A 17,862-nucleotide genomic window follows, 5' to 3' on the forward strand; every position below is an offset into this window, starting at 1 on the left:
CTGCTTCTCCCATATATGTCTTCAGAACGATCTTTGTTGCCTTAAGCAGAAGATGCTTTTACCTTTCCTTATACGCGTGTCTGAGACCAATGGAACTGCTGGGCCCATGTCCACTTCCATGCATACAGGTTTGCCATCCAACAATGGGGTTACCCAATATTCATCTGAGCTCACTGCCAAAGAGAAAATGTAATGTGGCACTTCTTCTTTAGACAGGGTGTCACCTTGATCATTCTGAGCCTGCTCAATGAAATACAGATTTTCCTTTTTGGTCTGCCAAAAATGACCTCAGGCCAGTTTTTCTTTTTTTTGCAGGCATGCTCAATGTGTCCCTTTTTTCCATGCTGTCAATGCACTAGATCCTTACAGCAGCATTCTGATGCATGGTGACTCGGCTTTCCATAGCAGTAACATTCCTGGATCCCCACTGTTTTGTGGGTACGTTCTTGGGATACTTTCTACACACGAAGGGGTACACTGAGTTATTGCACCTCCCATGTGGTCAGTTCCATGGAGACTGCAATATCAACGGCCTTTTCTAGAATGAGCTGGGCCTCTGTTAATAAATGCATCCATATAGCTTCACTATGCAGGCCACACACTAACCTGTTGTGTATGGTGCCATTTAACATCACCTTAAATTCAGTGTCCCATCAGCTTTTTCTAATTTGCTACAAAATGTACAACTTTTTCACTTGCTTTTTGGTCTCTGTTGTATAACCTAGACATTTCTGCAATTACCAATGGTTTTGGAGCATAATGTGACCCCAGGATTTCCACAATTTCACTTTAAGATTTGGTCTCGGGCTTAACATTGTGCAGCTATCTGCGTAGCAGGGAGTAGGTCTTAGCCCCTACAATACAAAGAATATTGTCACCTTCTTCTCTGCCTTAATGTCATTTGCAGTAACAAAAAGTTCAAAACGCTCAGTATATACGTGCCATTGCTCTATAGTCTCCTCAAAAGGTCCCAGTAGCCCCGTAAGTGTAGCCATGGCTGCTGCACAGACCTTGGTTTTAGTTCTAGCAGCTCACTCTTTCAGGGTCATGGCATTCTCCATGATGCAGTAGTTGATGGCCACATTCTTATGTATCAAGGAAGTAGTTTACCTGGTTGCTAGTGTTGGGAACAGTGGTTCCACACATCCTGTTTCTCATCCACTTGTGTTCTCATGTTAATTACATGGGCACAGTCACTATCATTGTTTTGCTGATTCTGTGTCTCTGTGATCATTTTTCTCAACTCAACATTAAAGATAAGACTCCCAACCAACTAGCAGAAGTTTGAACATTCAAAATAAAAACAAACATTGCACCTTGGGCCAGATGCTCCACTGGTGTAAATTGACTTCAGTCGAGTTATACCATTTTACATCACCTAAAGTTCTGACTGGACCCTCATCTCAGATCTACTCTCAAAACCTAGACACAGTAATATAAACATAGGTCTCAGCTGTGGGTTTCCTTGACTTTATTAGCTTGAGTCGGAACCGTTATTTGCCTGTCTGTTTTCTAATGCAGTTTGGTCATTTCCATGTCATATTGAATTATAGTGCAGTTCCAGTAGTTAAAGGGATATCGTTCTTCTTTTTCTTCCTTGATGGGGTTTTAATGGTGAAGTTGCAGTGGAATAACTCTTCCATTATTTACTAAGAACCAAATTTTAATACTATTTAAGTCAAATTTTTTCATTGACTTCATTGGCATCCACATTTGACCCTAAAATGTTTAATTGCAGAGCTTTTGTAACTCGGCATATCTTTTTAATTGGCTTGTGTGTGTTATGTTGTCCCCAGGGATGGAAGGAGTCATTCCTTCTTGGACATCTGGAGATGTTTGGCTTCTGCAACAACAGAAACAGGCCTAAAATCTGATGTAATGCACAACCATAAGTCTCTATTACATTATATTTATTACAGTGCACTTCAATGTAATTTATTCTTTTCCTCGGAGAACTGTGACTAAGTAATTACTAGCCTCCAAAGCCAATCATAATACAGAAAGTAGAGGAGTTCCCAGACAAAACAATGCCGCCTTACATTTTTCATGTTGCCATTTGGTTGGTTAGTTTAAAGTGTTTTATGATGGGGGAAAAAATAAAGGAGGCAAACAAAGAAGGGACATGTGTTGCCTCATTCCCATTTGATAAAAACCCATCTCAGATGAGGTTACTTCCATAAGCATTCCCTGCTTACACAGCACATAGGGTACCGTGCATGCTATCAAGCAATATAAGTAAGTCTATGAAGGCCAATAATAATCATGGATTTTGGTGATAGAAACTCCTTTGTGAAAAACCACAGAGTGCATGACGGTGGGGCTGACAAACATAATGGGGGCAGAATGCCTAGGCCAAGTGACCTTTTCTGATCTTTGTTCGGAGACTGAGATTTTGTAATACATAATGGAAGAGGCATAGAAAAACCACACGCACGTGTCATAAAACAAAATTTATCTTTAATTTGTAAGTGTCAACAGCAGTACAAAAGATGGAGTGATGGTGAATAGATTAAGGGTAGAGAGGACAGTCTTGAGGTAAATGAGCATAAATAGGCAGTCTTATAGACACTCCCCTGAGGGGTCTATACCCCTATCATGGCATATACGGTATCACCCAAAGATGACATGTTTAACATATCAGGAAAGCACCTTGTGCAAAAAAAAAAAAAAAAAAAAAATATCCCCCCGCAATCCCAAACATGTAGGTAAGGTGCCAACATACACCAGAATATATTGTCTATGTATATGGACTGTGTCTTTCAGTTGTGTCTTTTCCATTAATTACTGAGGCAGAGGAGGAGAAGACTCTTAAATGTACTACTGAAAGATTATTTAATATTTTATTTACCTCACGTCAATACTGCACAACAAAATCCAAGTTGTCTGTTTATGCAATGAAGCAAAGCTAAGAATAAGAATTCTCTCTTTTTTTTAATTTAGAGCAGATTTGTTTTCAATCAATATCCTTAGCAAACTTTTTTTCTTTCTTTACTGTATCAAGAGGAGAGTGTGAGAAAGATGTGATGGCAACCTTTAAGTTCATTTAAAAACTTTACACTGGACTGTACAAGATTTTTTTTTGATAAACTATTTACATTTTCAGACTTTAAAACATATTCAAAGCAGCAATAGACACTAGTTTTTCCTCTAAACGCCCAAATATTTACCAGCCATGGGCCCAGGGTAGGTACCTGCATTGTATATAGAATTTCTACAAAGAAAACCTGCCAGTTAAAATTTGCTAGTGGGTGTGCAAACAGCAGCTCTAGCATTTTAAGAGCCACACCCACAGTGTTGCTATAGGAACCAAAGCATAGTACCTTGACAGGAGAGTCTCAGTTGTCCCCACAGCTCTACACAAACTTTACAATTTGAAACAGCAGCTAGCATGTCAGTCCAGCATGTCAGTGAATTGTGCTGATTAAATTAACATAGAGTACAATCTCACAATATACATCACAAACAAATTACAATGTCAGGAAATAAGAGTTACAGTAAGATAAGTTATGTAGTAACAGCTTATAAGCTTGTCTTAATGTAATAAAAAAATTTACATGGCAAATACAATAATGAATGAACATAAATGCTAAACATCCTACTCTGCTACAAGCCAAAGAAGAGAAAAAATGGTGCTTTCGAGAAAGCAAAACACAAATGACAAAGGAAGACAAACGGAGAATACACACTAGCAGGTCTGCAATGTGCAGCATACAAACAATTAAATATTTGCACATTCCCCATACTCTAAGAGCACCAAGGACCTCACTTGTGTTTTTTAAGAAAGCGGAAATTACAAGCAAGCAGTATCACTAAACTGCTGTATACCTTTCATATTGCCATGAATACCAATTTGATACGTTTCCCTTTAGCCCCTCCCCTTCACCCCTTTGCACCCAATGTGTGAACTCTCAGAATACTTCTTTGTCAGCTTTTTTAAATGCATCTGGGACTTAAAAAGAAAGGATGTGGAGTGAAATGAAATATGTTTCCATATACATATATTTTAATGCTTTTTTGTTCTGTACTAGGCTCAGGGCATTACAGCATATCAAAAAGGTAATATCTGAGAAAAATCACAGACTATCATGGGTTCATATAAAAAGGTGTTTGGGTGAAGAAGTTATTTAAAAAGAAAGAGCAAGTGTTTTGTAAAAGCTCAAATGAGGTTATATAATATTATTTTTTTAAACGAACACACTTACGTGCCAACTTCAGTTTTAAAAAAGCATGCAAATACCTGGGGTCTGAGACTATTTGTCACTGTCTCATTAAAAATATGAAGAAGTGCATCATACATTCTGCTGAGTGCATTTCTAATACAGTTGTTGGTACTGTAACACTGAGCCAGCAAGCAACTTAAGCACCTGCTTAACTTTGACCAATTGAATGGTGTTGTATTCATTTCAGTGGAACTACTCAAATGCCTAAAGTTAAGCAGATACTTATTTTGTTTTGCTGAGGCCTTGACATATTTCTTACTAATAAATGATTTTGATAAAATAACAAGAAATTGCATGTCTTTGACAAGACAAAAAAGATTAACCCATTGGAACCAGGGGAATCACACTTGAATTTAGTATGAGGGCATAGTAATGTTTACACTATAAACAATAATTATTTTCCACCGACTGCTGTAGTCTTTTCACAGGGTGTTGTACTTACTGTTTGTAAACCTCATTGACTGATAGCATAGCCATTCTTTTTGGAATTCCCACTGTGTAGCTATCCCATCTTTTCCCCTCACCCTACTACTTGATGAGCCTTAACACACCAATTTAGGAGAATGTTCTGACCCCATGCATTCTCAGCAGATGGTTTCATGAGCTAGATGGTGATACATAAACACGTGCATGGATCAGAATTAGGCCCTTTCACGAGAGCTGTTTCCCCATGTAAACATGTACCCTGAAAATCAGAGGTTCTACTCATTAAGACTTTAATTTCTGATTCATCAAACACCAAGTGAAGTGAGCAGTTTACTTCTAGCTGGCACCAGACTGCTTCAGAAGTGTTCTTCTCTTGAAAATAAATCTTTTATAACTTTCTAAAAAGAAAATATATCGCATCCGTTAACTAAAATAGGGAAAAATACTGTATAACTGTTTCGGTTCACAGTAAAAATAGCTTTACTATATTTGTGCATTACCTGAATGGCATGATTTTTTTTAAAATGAGAATTTTTCTGGGATACTTAAATTCAATGCTTAGAAAACAATCCCCACACATCCTCTTTGCCAATATTTTTTCCTGTTATTAACCCCGATATGACGATATCATGACATAATGAACACAGCAATCACCAGTTAAATAGTATTAAATCTAATTAGCTTTGCAAGGGCTCTCTTAATGATGATAATCTTCTGGAGGCATGTGTTGTTGCCTCCAAAATGCCATTCATTATCTGCTTGCAAACAGGAATGAAACTATTTCATCAGTTTTGCTTGGATTCACAAAGCAAATTGAGTTTCATACCAGCTGTACCAGAGATTTGGTATAGATAAACTTTCTATAAGCAAAAAGAAAAAAAGTATTCTGTTTGTGGAATATGCAATTAAAATTCAACGAGAGCACAAGTGAGGCATCGTGCTGTCCCAGCTACAGGTCCACAATACTGCTCTCACACTGCGGATGTAAATTCAGCATCTACATGAGGTACAGTGACTTGTCAGTATTTAATATGGACCAACATACACTGATACAGAACCAAAGTAAATACATAACTTATACTTCACTAAGTATCCATGAACAAAAAATAAAATTCTATTTCCTATGTTATATTTACACAATTTGTTTTAAAAAAATCTAAAATGAGATGGTAAATTCATCAAAAACTTTGTTTTCCGCTCCAATTAATAAAGTAAAAAATGACATTTTTCCTTATGATTGTCCTTCCTTGATTTCCACTGACATTTTAGAGCCAATGTCGGCTAATAAATACAATAAAATGCTTATATGAACAATTTAGATTCAGTTACTTCCCTCCCATTTCCCCAACCAATAAATGAAGTTTTTTACAATCTGGTGATTCCTGAATAGCCAATCATTTTCAAGAATGTGGCTTTAAGTGACAGAACATTAGCATTGAGGCAGGGCTGGAGCTAAAACAAAGTGTTCATACATACATGTATTTTGCATAAATAAATGAAATAACAAGACATAAAAATGACTCAAATCCGGCAACTGTGAGGCAGGCCCACACGAGTCGAAACAGATGACTTTTGTTCATGTAGTTTTCGTACAACAGTTTCACATTAGTCAGAAGTGATAAAAAATACCATTTATATCCAGTGCTTATAACACTTACGAAACAACATCTGTGAGTGTGTGTTTTTTGTACTACAAGCAAAATCAAGTTTCAGTCCTAAAGAACAGTCCTTTGTTCTCCACCAGCCTGCAGAATATTATTTTGGCATGGTCATAACATTTAAAAAAAATTAACCTACTAATCTAAATGTTTGCCTTTGTGCAAAAATAATTACATAAAATACAATGCTAGCAATACAGCATTCTACCTATGCAACAAAACCAGAAAGAAAAGAGAAAGAGAAAATAAATGAGGTGGAAGGAGGGAGAGCTATTTAGAACTAGTGAAATCCGTAAGACATTAATAAATAGTTGTTCTTTAGGAAATAATAGTACCCTCCCACCTAATCCAAGCTAGATGTATTTAAAAAATTCAAATCTCCAAGAAATCTTAAGAACAAAAACACTTTCTATGAGTACCTTAGCCAGCTTAAAGAGGGCGCTCACCAGCTAATGACACAGCTTATGCCTGTAAAGTCTTGGCTTGACCAGTTTATTGCTATTAGACATGGACTTAGAACACACTCAATAAATAGTAAAAATATAGCATTTTGTTCCAAATTACAAAATGGTCAGAGAAATCTGACCACCATGTTTCGGTGTCATTATCTTTATAAATCATCCTGTAAACTGAACCATCTCCATTTTTTTGCACTTTTAGATGTGATTCCTAGTAGTGACTGCACTAATCTCCACTTAAACAGCTATCGCAGTGAGAGAAATGATTGCTCACAGCACAGCAACTCATCATTAGATCTCATAGGAAGTTCTGCAAGATGGTTTGTTGGACATGAAGGTAACCTATTTGAATACTGTACCTACTTAGTATATGGTCCCAGATCTGATGCTCATTAAAATCAATGGGAAGATTCCCATTAATTTCAACGTGGGCTGGATCAGGTACATATATATTTGCATATGTCTGATCCTGCAAGGTGTTGAATGCTCCACTGAGGTGCTGAAAACCTTAAACTCCCAGTAAAGTCAGTGGAAATTGAGGGCGCTCAGCATAAGTGCAGGATTAGACCCAAAGGACTGTCTATTATGTGCAGTGATTTATTTGTGAGTAATAAGAGTGGAGTGGGAGTGAAGAAAAGAAAAAAATGTCCCCCCTTTTAAATAATTTCTGTCGCTGAACATTCAGCAACTTCTCAACAGACATGTGTTCCCTTGCCTCTCCCCCCATATAGTTGCCAGACATTTTCTTTGTCATTGATACTGTTTCCAATAATACAAAAATAATATTTTGCCTGTTCTAGCTGCTTTCATTCAAGTATTTCACCCACTTCGCAATCATTAATTGAGCTTCTTAACACCCCTATGATATAAAGAAATGTTATTATCTTCATTTTACAGCTAGAGAAACTGAGGGTCAGAGACATTAAGGGCCTAATCCTGAAAACACGTACGTGGTTAGATTCGCACATGTGAGCAATATTAAACATATACTTAAGTGTGTGTAGGACAGAGGTCTCTATGACTTGTCCAAAATCATGCAGCCAGTCAAGGTCTGCGCCAGGAAAAAACTCGAGGAGTTCTGGCTCTCATTCCCATGTGACTAATATTTGATAAATCTATTGCAGTGCACCATTTGCCTTGCTCTGCAATTCAGATTGTGTGTCTCTTTCCCCTCCTTCCCCTCCAAGGAATTTCACAAATAAATCACTGCATAAACACACTGAAGGGACCAGAAAGTGCCTTCAGGCCATCTTTGAAATAGGAATGTACAGGACCTTTATCCACTACAGGATTTTACAGACCCTACAAATTCATCACTGCAGACCTAAAGAGACATTGGATGCTCCTTCCTCCACTGATTGTTCATATATACATTCTATACGTATAGATGTATAGATGACACACAGAAATATATAGGAGTCAGTGTACTATATGCACATATTAAAAGTATTCATTCTATTTTGCATTACATGCAGGATAGCTGTTCCAAATGTTCTTTGGGTGTATAGTATTATGGAAACAATTGTATTTTCCATCCACTTTCCTTTTTGGGAAGCAGGTACACTCTTATTTTCAGGCCCCTGCATGTTTTTGGGGAAGAAAAAAAGGGGGCTCTTTAAGACAGTCATAAGGAATTGTAAATGTAATGCCACCGACAGTATATTTTAAAATAAATATTAAGTATTTGGACCCTTGACATTCTGGAATGAATAAATTATTTAAGAGAAAATGTGTTAAGACTGAATGCAAGGGTTAAAAGCAAAGGGATAGAGAATGTAGTCAGTGGTGGCCTCACACTGCTAAGACAGGCTTGTCCATAGCTGGTGATCGCGCTTTTGTGCTTAATATTTTGCACTAATGGCACATCAAAAGGCAAAAGCAATTGGGCACATGCACTGTGGCAACTTTGTTCTCTACTTAAGACTATCCTGCCTCCAGATTCCTGAGTACTTTACCATTTTCTGGAAAAAAATCATCATGTTTTACATATTTTTTTAAGATGCCAAAGGATTGTCTAAGACTTTACAGTGTCTCCCTTAAGACTTTTTTTTTAAAATGTTAAGATTCAAAAGTTATGAAAAGTTTGGCACATCCAAAGTTCAAATATACATGTGGAAAAAGTGGAATTCAGAGTTTGTTTCAAGGATGAGCTCTGACGCACAAATGCACACACTTGCGGACTTGTTCTGCTTCACAATATGAAATCTGCAGGTTTTGTTTTCTAAAAGAATCCAGAATAAAAACACATTCACAACCTGTAGGCTGGTACAGCATACCTGAGTGAGAATGTATAATCCCCATCTAAAACAAAAACTTAAACCTTTATCAGCATCCAAATAGGAAAAAAAAAAGACAAGAGACAAAAGGTAAGACTTGTAAGACAGCTATTGATTCATATAAGTTTTCAAGTCCCAATGTCTGATATTTAATATATGTCTTCACCTAAATAAAAAAAAAACAGGTTCATGAAAATTAGGGGAACTATCTGTCTCACACGTTAAGAAACATTTAAGACCATTCTGTGGATGTAACTGTAGGAGCCACACATGCATGCAGGCTCTTTAAGAACTTTTTGTTCCAAAAACAAAAAATCAAAAGAGTCAGAGTACTTTAATTCTGCAAACACTCCTCAGTTGGCACTGACAGCCTCGTGGGCTTCGTTTTCACTGCTATAGTCTGATTTGGGATCGTCCTCATAGTCCTCGTACATTTCCATCTCATCCTCTCCATTTATCATTTCGTTTCCAGCAAGGCTCCCGCTGTCCGTCTTCATACCATACGTGCTCTGAATGACAGGGATGCTGGGTTCCGGACTGGCAGAGGTGCTAGAGCAATCAGATGTCATCTGAGGTGATGGGGCGGTAGTTGCCATGGTAATAGCACCAGGATAGACAACGCCTGTTCCTGCGGTGATTGGAATCTGAGGCTGTTGTCTGCAAGGAAACATAAAAACATAAGAATGGCCATATGGGGTCAAACCGAAGGTCCATTCAGCCCCATATCCTGTCTGCCGACAGTGGACAGTGCCAGGTGTCCTAGACGGAGTGAACTGAACAGGTAATGATCAAGCAATCTCTCTCTTGCCATCCATCTCCACCCTCTGACAAACAGAAGCTAGGGACACCATTCCTTACCCATCCTGCCTAATAGCCATTAATGGACTTAACCTCCATGATCTATCTAGTTCTCCTTTAAACCGTGTTATTGTCCTAGCCCTATCAGCCTCCTCAGGCAAGGAGTTACCAAGATGTCCACGTGTAATTTTTTCACCCTATTCACCCAGTGGTAATGCCAACATTAACCTTTTCCCTGATATTTCTTTTAATGGCATTAATAAATGGACACCAAAAAAAAAAAAAAAAAAAAAACTTTTGAAGAGCTCCACAGCATCAGCTCTGAAAGCTCTTCTGAGAAAAGCAGTGCTTTTATACACTTACATCAGTGGGGCTTGCCCTTCCAACATATAAGCTCTTTAGAAACCAGTATTTGTAATGTGTGGTCTGAGTGTTGCAGTAATGCCCATACATCCCAGTTAGGAATGGTGTCCCACAATTCTGTGTGCTAAATCTGTTTTCAAGAGAACACAAAGTGAAGAAATTGCCGAGGGCATTTGTGTGTGACACCTTCTTCCCCCCTCGGAATGTCTAATCCCGAGGGGGAAAAAAAACCACATTTTTTTTTAAGTGGGCAGCTAATTACTTAAGGCCAAGATATGAGAATTGATGGTGAAAACAGTGTTCTTAGATCAAGTGAAGAGACTGCCCTGGACACGTGCAGACTGATTGGTGCTATGCCTCTCTTTACAATATTGGAGAAAGATCCACATTTTCCCATCTACCATACGGGGAAAAAAACATCAGAAGGAGCCATGGAGCAGCATGACACAAAAGGCACTGTTGAAGTGCTATGTGACGTAGATAATCTGGGACACTGCTGGGTTGTTTTGAAGCCATTTATTAAAGGTTAACAAATCTTGTTTGCATGTCTGCATTTCAAGGGGAGGGGAGGGATTTCTGCAACAGCATAACAGCTCTTCAACCCTTTTTTAAGGTAAAAAAGAGTGCAGGTTACCTGGGGATAGTGAGGATGAATCTGCGGTGTTGGTATTTTACTCTAGGCATCGTCTCTTGTGCATGCCAAGTTGTAGCATGAATATAAGTAGTATAACAGATCTGCATAACTGATTCATATAACAGGAAAGTAGGTCACACCTTAGGGGCTTAAGGAATCCCTCTCAAGAAAGAATTCACTTCACTATTCTTCCTTTAGTAAAGTGTAGAAAAATCACATGCGGTGAATATGCTTGCTGACTGGAGTGGGTTGTACCCAATTGATTGTCTGAAGACCTAAATATGCATTTAATCAGAAATTGGGGGAGAGGGGGCTGAAATATTTTGCCACGTGATATACGCCATCTTATGCAATAAAATATGCAAAAGAATTCTTGCAAAATCCTGGATCCATTAGCGCTAATAGGAGCTTTGCCATACACTTAAATGGATGCACAATTTCTCCCTTAAAACTTTCTAAGATTTAAAAATAAATAGTGGGTATTAATTATTTCAGGTGAAGTAAAAAAACAAAAATGAATAACACTGAGCTATGACCAGAGTTAAATGCTAAGACCTGGATCCCACAAAACACATAAGCCCATGTTTAACTTTAAGTATATGTTTAAGTAGTACAGATTTCAACAAAACTTAAGTAAATGCTTTAAATGAAGGATATGCTTATGTGCTTTGCTGAATTGGGACCTAAATGCCTATTGATCTCACCAAACACCTAAACTACTTTTTCCCTTTTGTGAAATTCTCTTGATACTCCCTTTTACACTGGTGAACTCTGAGGTGGTGTCATTTTGCATATGGCACTGGAAATGACAACGTCATTTTGTAGAAAATAAGACTATTCAGAGAAGAAAAAGAAGTGAAAAGGGGCTGGTTGAAAATTCTGCATGCTCTGATTGACTGATTTGCTGCGGTTTCTAGCAGATATTTCAAACCTTAACTTAGTTTTACATTTGTATTTAAAAGTATTTGTTGTCATATTAAATTTTAGAGGCTCATTCCTCTTATCTAGAGAAGTTGTGCTAAGCAGAGGACCATGGACAAAATGTATTTTTACATCACCTTTATGCTTCCCTGATTCTGGTTCACCCCCCTGATTTAAGTTCTTTGTTTGCACCCAGCTTCAATGCCAATCAAACGGCCTTTCTGGCAGCCAGAGAGCACCAGAGTAATGTAGTGCTCATGCCTAAGGGTTTACAAGAAGCAGTAGTGTAGAGCTGGCTACACTAGCTCTATACCACTGGAGGACTCTCCTGTGCCAGGGAAATCATCAGAGGGCCAATTAAGCCAATTCTATAGACTCTTTGCTCTATCAGTGTTGCAAAGGGGCTGTATTGGGGGCCAAGGATCTGGCCCAATATAATTAGACAAGTATAGAAAAGAGTAGGTAACATGAAAATACTCATATAAACTGACCTGCTGGCAATCTAGTGGTATTAAAATTATTAGGATTTTCCTGGAGCACATTCCATTTTTTGACTTTTGCAAAACTAACTAAACATTTGAATTGGCAAATTACCATTGTTTGTGGATCCCTTCAGAACTATTTTCTGACAGCTCTTTAAATGACTGAAGCTAAATTGGTTGCGTTAGGGAAAATCCTTATGTGCTACACACCCTGAAACTTACTTCCCCATAAGGAATAAAATAACAGTAAATCTCACAAAAGCACCCATTGTGCACTTTTAGCTCTTGCTACAGTGGTATAATATTACAGGCTTCTTCAAAACTGTACTCGACCAACAGTCAGAATACACAAGTACTCAGTAGTTACAAACATTGTAAAGACTTTATTTATAAATGCTCAAGAAAAGTAACATCCTCATCACTTTGCAGACTAATTTATAGAATACATACTTCTATGTAAAGGGTATTAAATTATGAAAGTGACTGGATACTGAATTATTTTTGTAAGAAAAGGCAACAAAATACACTGTTACATTAAAATCTCAGAGTTTATGGCTTCCATATGAACAACATTTACTTAAGGATTATGGAAAATGAATTATTGAAGATAAATTGTAAATCATTTGAGGCTGCTTTAAAATATCATTCACAGAAGGGCTGAAAAGTTATCATCCAAAACTTCCCATAAATAACTGTATTATTACAACTAACTGAAATATTAGAAAATATTACCTGGCTGAATACAGGTTGAATTTCCCTGTTTTTAATTAAATAGTATATTAGTCATTAAGTTTCAATGATCTTGCCTGAGAGTATTTCTCATTTGGAGTAAAATTTGTTTATTTACATCACTACTTAGGTCTCACTTAAGTCTTTAAAATATCATTTAATTTGTATGTAAAATGCATAGACTTTATGTGGCCTATTGCATAGGGACAAATTTCACCACTACCGTACAATCTTACTCTCTGTAAAAATCTCTCATTCAACTTCCCAACGTTTTACCAAAGTAAGTGATGCCGAATCTGGCCATTAGTCAGCTTATTTTTTGGTTAAAATACTGCTATTTCCCATAGTTGTTTCTTAGGAAACATTAATTAATCTAGTGCTGTGTGTGTTTTACTACTGATTACTACAGCATGTCATTGCTGGTGTGCCATCGTCTTAACCAATGCATTCACTTCTACAATTCAGTAACCAAAGTCACCATCTCTTTGTTGTCATAGTAGAAATTGAGACAATCTTACACTCAAGGGGAGCCTCAGCAAATGCCACCCATACACACGACACAACCGTTTCCGCAGCAACTAAAGGCTCGGTCACTGGGAGTTTGACAGGACAGATCATCCTCAGAGTGGTGCTCAGTTTTACTAATAGTGATATAAGAACCTGATATAAGAACTAATTTTAAGTGTTTTACTTATAGTGATATAAGAACCTGAACAGAATAGAGAAAAGCAGGAGACTGAAAAAACACCAACACCTAAACAACACAAATATGTGATTGTATGAAATGCCATAAAGTTTTAATTTCCATTAATTAAATAGATCTGTCTACCCCACATTTTCATACATCCTCTATTTCTGCATACTGTAACTATATGTCTGCCCTTTTTAACAGATTAAATAGATGATATGCAATTTAATCCATGTATTTAAGAAGATTAGTTAAAAAGAGCAGAATTCCTAATTTAAGAACTTTACAGAGAAATCCAAACAGATATCATTTGTTTTCACAGATGGATCCTAAGGGGACTAAAATCCCAATAAAAACCTGATGAGAAGCTAGAATTGTCCAAATTTGAGTAACTGGAGGAAATGGAATAGGTGCTTTACAAAGACACAAATGCCCACGAATGCACCACTGAACATGGAAATTCTGAATACTTTGCCCATGGCAAAGTCTTTACTAAGATCTAAAGCAACACTCAAGAAAAGGACCATCAAGAATCCCTCATGAGAAAAAGGTAGGATTATAAAACATCTGTTTTGTTTTTTCTCCCAGAAAAAACACACAACCCAAACTACCATGTGGGGTTTCAGCATTTTATTTGGGTCTTCTCATTCTATTTTGTCTTTTTTTTTATTTCTATTCCTCTCTGAAAAATTTAGGTAATCAGAAAATACATATAAAAGATTTTTTATCTTAGAAATATTAGACTCTGACTTTACTCTGAAGTAGTTGGGAATTTTTCTACAATTGTTTTTTCATCAAAAATCCCAATTTGTTTAAACTGAAATGATTTGTGAAACAGGATCTGTTTCACTGAATCTCATTACTTGAAATTTTTTTTAATCTAAATTGTTGCAATGAAGTATTTTTGTATTTAAAAAAAATCTAACTTTTGTTTCTAAATTTAAGCTGCTTATCCTGAAAAGGATTAAAAATTAAAAAGGTCTAAATCAAAAAATATATTTCAATCAACTCAAACTCAACATTTCTTTGAAATTATAACAATTTTCAAAGTCTTGAAAATATTTGCAGAGTGGGAAAACTGTTTTCCAACAAACTCTGCTCTGAAGATTGAAATAAAGTTTTAATATAAATTTGCCTTTGTAAAGAAGGATGTGTACTCTTTGTTCCATTAAAATGGTGGTAAACTGTGGGATATTTCAGGAGGGTTGGCAACACAATAGGCTGGATGTTGACAAAGGAAATAAGGCTACAGAGTACATTCTATTTTTGAAAGGATATGCAAATTCCGCGGAAATTTCCATATCTTCTTCTGATCTCACTTTCGAAAGCAGAGCTTTCGAAAGTGAAAGTAGTCTGGATGCAATTTTTTGGGGGAAAAATGCTTTTTCAAAAAAACGTTCTTCCTTAAAAAATGAGGTTTACGTGGTTTTTTCAAAAAAGGGGTTTTTTCCCCAAAAAAATGCATCCAGACTACTTTCAAAAGTGAAATCAGAAGAAGATATGCAAATCCTTTTTCGAAAATAGAATATAGTTTAGACATACCCTAGGTCGGTGAAGCATGGTAACCTCGCTATCTAGTTGACTGGGGTTTCTGTTGTGATGCAGTATTTTAATTTTATTTTTAACTAGAAGTTTTGTGTTTTGGATAATATGTACATTTTTTATATTTAAGAAATAAATATGCTTACCAAGTAAATGAGTGTGATGTTTCAGGATGGGTTTTCTCCAATTTCTCACATTGTGTTTTCAGTGGGTTTTGGATTGTTTGTTTGTTCATTTGTTCTGGGGAAAACAGTTGGATTGGGGGAGGGGAAGTTGAGGAAGGTCAGAAACTCCCCCCCAAAAGAAATCCTATAAACACAAATTCAGAACCACAGACATTCTTAGAGGTCTGTCTAAACTGCCAAGTTTTATCACCATAAGTGCCTTTTGGTGACAAAACAGTGAGCGTATACATACTGAAATGCAACATTTGTTGGGGAAAACACCCAGTTTCAGCAATAAAAACTTCCACCCATAAGAGACTTTTTTTTCTGTTCCTCTCCCTTTGTTGATGAAGAGCCAGTGTAGATCCTGCTATTTGTTTTGTCAATAGAACTGGCTTCTGCCAATATCTTGCCCTGATGGCTCTGCTCAGAATTTTGATCTCTGCTGTCCTATAGGCATGTACCTTTCCCCTTTCAAAGCTCTGGAAAGTATCTGTCAGCTGAGGAGAACAAACAAAGAACAAGTCTTTGGAATACTCCTGTTCTGCTTTGCACAAGGAACACAGCCATAGGCAGATTGCTGCTGCAGGGATAGAGGGATAAGCTTCTGTGGTGTTTTGACATTTCTCAGCAAGGAGAGCTCACAAAGCTGCTGATGGTGCTGCTCCTACCAGCTGAGAAGGCTGCAGGAGAACTTGGAGGGAATTCCAAGATGCACAGGGATCAGCTCTGCCTTCCACAACACTCCTCTGTGGGATACATGCCCACAATGTATTGCTCACATTGTTGATGATGGTGCCCCCAGTGTGGACATTATCTGTCAACAGAGGGAGCAAGTGTGAACACCTTCCGGCAATTTTTATTTTGTCAACTTTGGGGTGTCAACATAAGATGTGTCAAAAATGTGGTAATGTAAACATAGCCTAGGTCTCCTCAGCTCCCAAAATAAATATAGATGGAAAAATGACATGAATTCCTTGTCTACTTTGACTAAATCATGTAACACATTTTCATATTCTCTCTTGTTTCCAGCCAAGGGCTTGATTCCCTCTTCCACTAAGACTCTTTTATTCATTTTTAGCTGTGTAAAGGGATATTAAAGTGGTTGTAAATTAAATTTAAATCATATCAATATAAATGTAATTTACACTCATTTTAAGGCCTCTTTATCCTGCAAGAAGGGTGATAAGAGGTGATGGTGTAAATCAGAAGAATCAGGACTCATGTACTTAGAAAAATGATTAAATTACCAAGTTGCCTCTTACATCTCACAAGGATATATTAAAGTTAACTTGGCTCATTGAGTTCATGGGGAATAGTTTTTAGTGTTTTTGAAAACCAGCTATTGTGTTGTTCACTTTTCAATAAGCATGGAACAATTTTTAACCCTGACCTCCTTATTTTACCTGCTTCTCTGATCCTGGCAATGCAGCTGCTTAATTATGCATTAGCAATCAATTCTCCCAGTGTCTTTTCTCTCAGGGAACATCTACACTGCAACACTATTTTGGGATAGCAGAGTATCCCAAAATAGCCATCCCACATCTTCACAACAACCCCGTTATTTCAGGCTCACTATTCCGATATCTCTGTATACCTCATTCTTCAAGGAATAAGGGACGTTTAGGAATAGCACTTTATTTCAAAATTTGACACTGGGTAGACAGCGCCAAATGATGAAATAAGCTTTTTTGAAATAGCATTGACATAAGACACACAATTTGTGTAGCTCAAATTGTGCATCTTATTTCAAGTTACAACGCAATAGACACACCCTCACTGTGATGCTGTTTTTATCCCATTCCTGTATTTAATTTTACCACATTGCTGCTTTTGGACCTTCAGAATTTATTGTTTTGATATCTTATGACTGTTAATCTGCCTTGGAAGAGGTAGACTAGAATTTTATTCCTTTGGACTGAATACAATTTGTGATACACTATATCAATTCAGATGTGTACCTATGTATAATTTCTGTGACAGCTTACTAGCAAACAATTGACATTGAAGAGTAAGCTAACAGCATCATATCTCATATTCAAAAGTTATATTATTTCATGTTTTAGAATATCAAATACGCTTCTAGAGAATGATTTATAAAAAAAATCTGCTTTCTTGCAGGACACCACAAAACAAACGACTGTAACAGGGATTTCCACATCCCAAAAATGAGGACACATAACTGATATAAAGGACAATTATCTGGCAGTAACACACAAAACCAAAGGAGAGTATTATGATTAGAGAAATAAGGAGAACACTGTGAATTTGGAGGGGCTGGCAAGGGAGATGGCTTTTAGGCTCTTTTTAACCTACCAGAAACATTGTGCCCTGGTACAGATATCACAAATTAATTCAGAAGAGAATGAGAGAGAGAATGAGAGTACTGATGCAATTGTTTCTGTGGATTTCTTATCCTAAATCTGGAGAACTGTCATAGCAAGGCATGCCATTCAAAAGTTCTAGATGCCATTTAATAGAATTACCTTCCACTGCATTTATA

The 17,862-nt window shown here is 37.0% G+C and overlaps 1 protein-coding gene across 29 annotated transcripts in view; it reads right to left on the reverse strand.

Moving 5' to 3' along the window:
* Positions 1 to 2,440: 2,440 nt before the first annotated feature.
* The window catches only part of SOX6 (SRY-box transcription factor 6), a 519,233-nt gene continuing 503,811 nt past the window's right edge, over positions 2,441 to 17,862 (reverse strand). For all 29 annotated transcript variants that reach the window (XM_025190443.2, XM_006134565.4, XM_075928048.1 and 26 more), the window contains one exon: positions 2,441 to 9,695. In XM_025190443.2, the coding sequence (XP_025046228.1) occupies positions 9,392 to 9,695 (304 nt within the window). In that variant the 3' untranslated portion in view covers positions 2,441 to 9,391. The remainder of the gene's footprint in view (positions 9,696 to 17,862) is intronic.

This window comes from Pelodiscus sinensis, chromosome 4 (assembly GCF_049634645.1).
Source record: "Pelodiscus sinensis isolate JC-2024 chromosome 4, ASM4963464v1, whole genome shotgun sequence".
NCBI classification, from domain to species: domain Eukaryota; kingdom Metazoa; phylum Chordata; order Testudines; family Trionychidae; genus Pelodiscus; species Pelodiscus sinensis.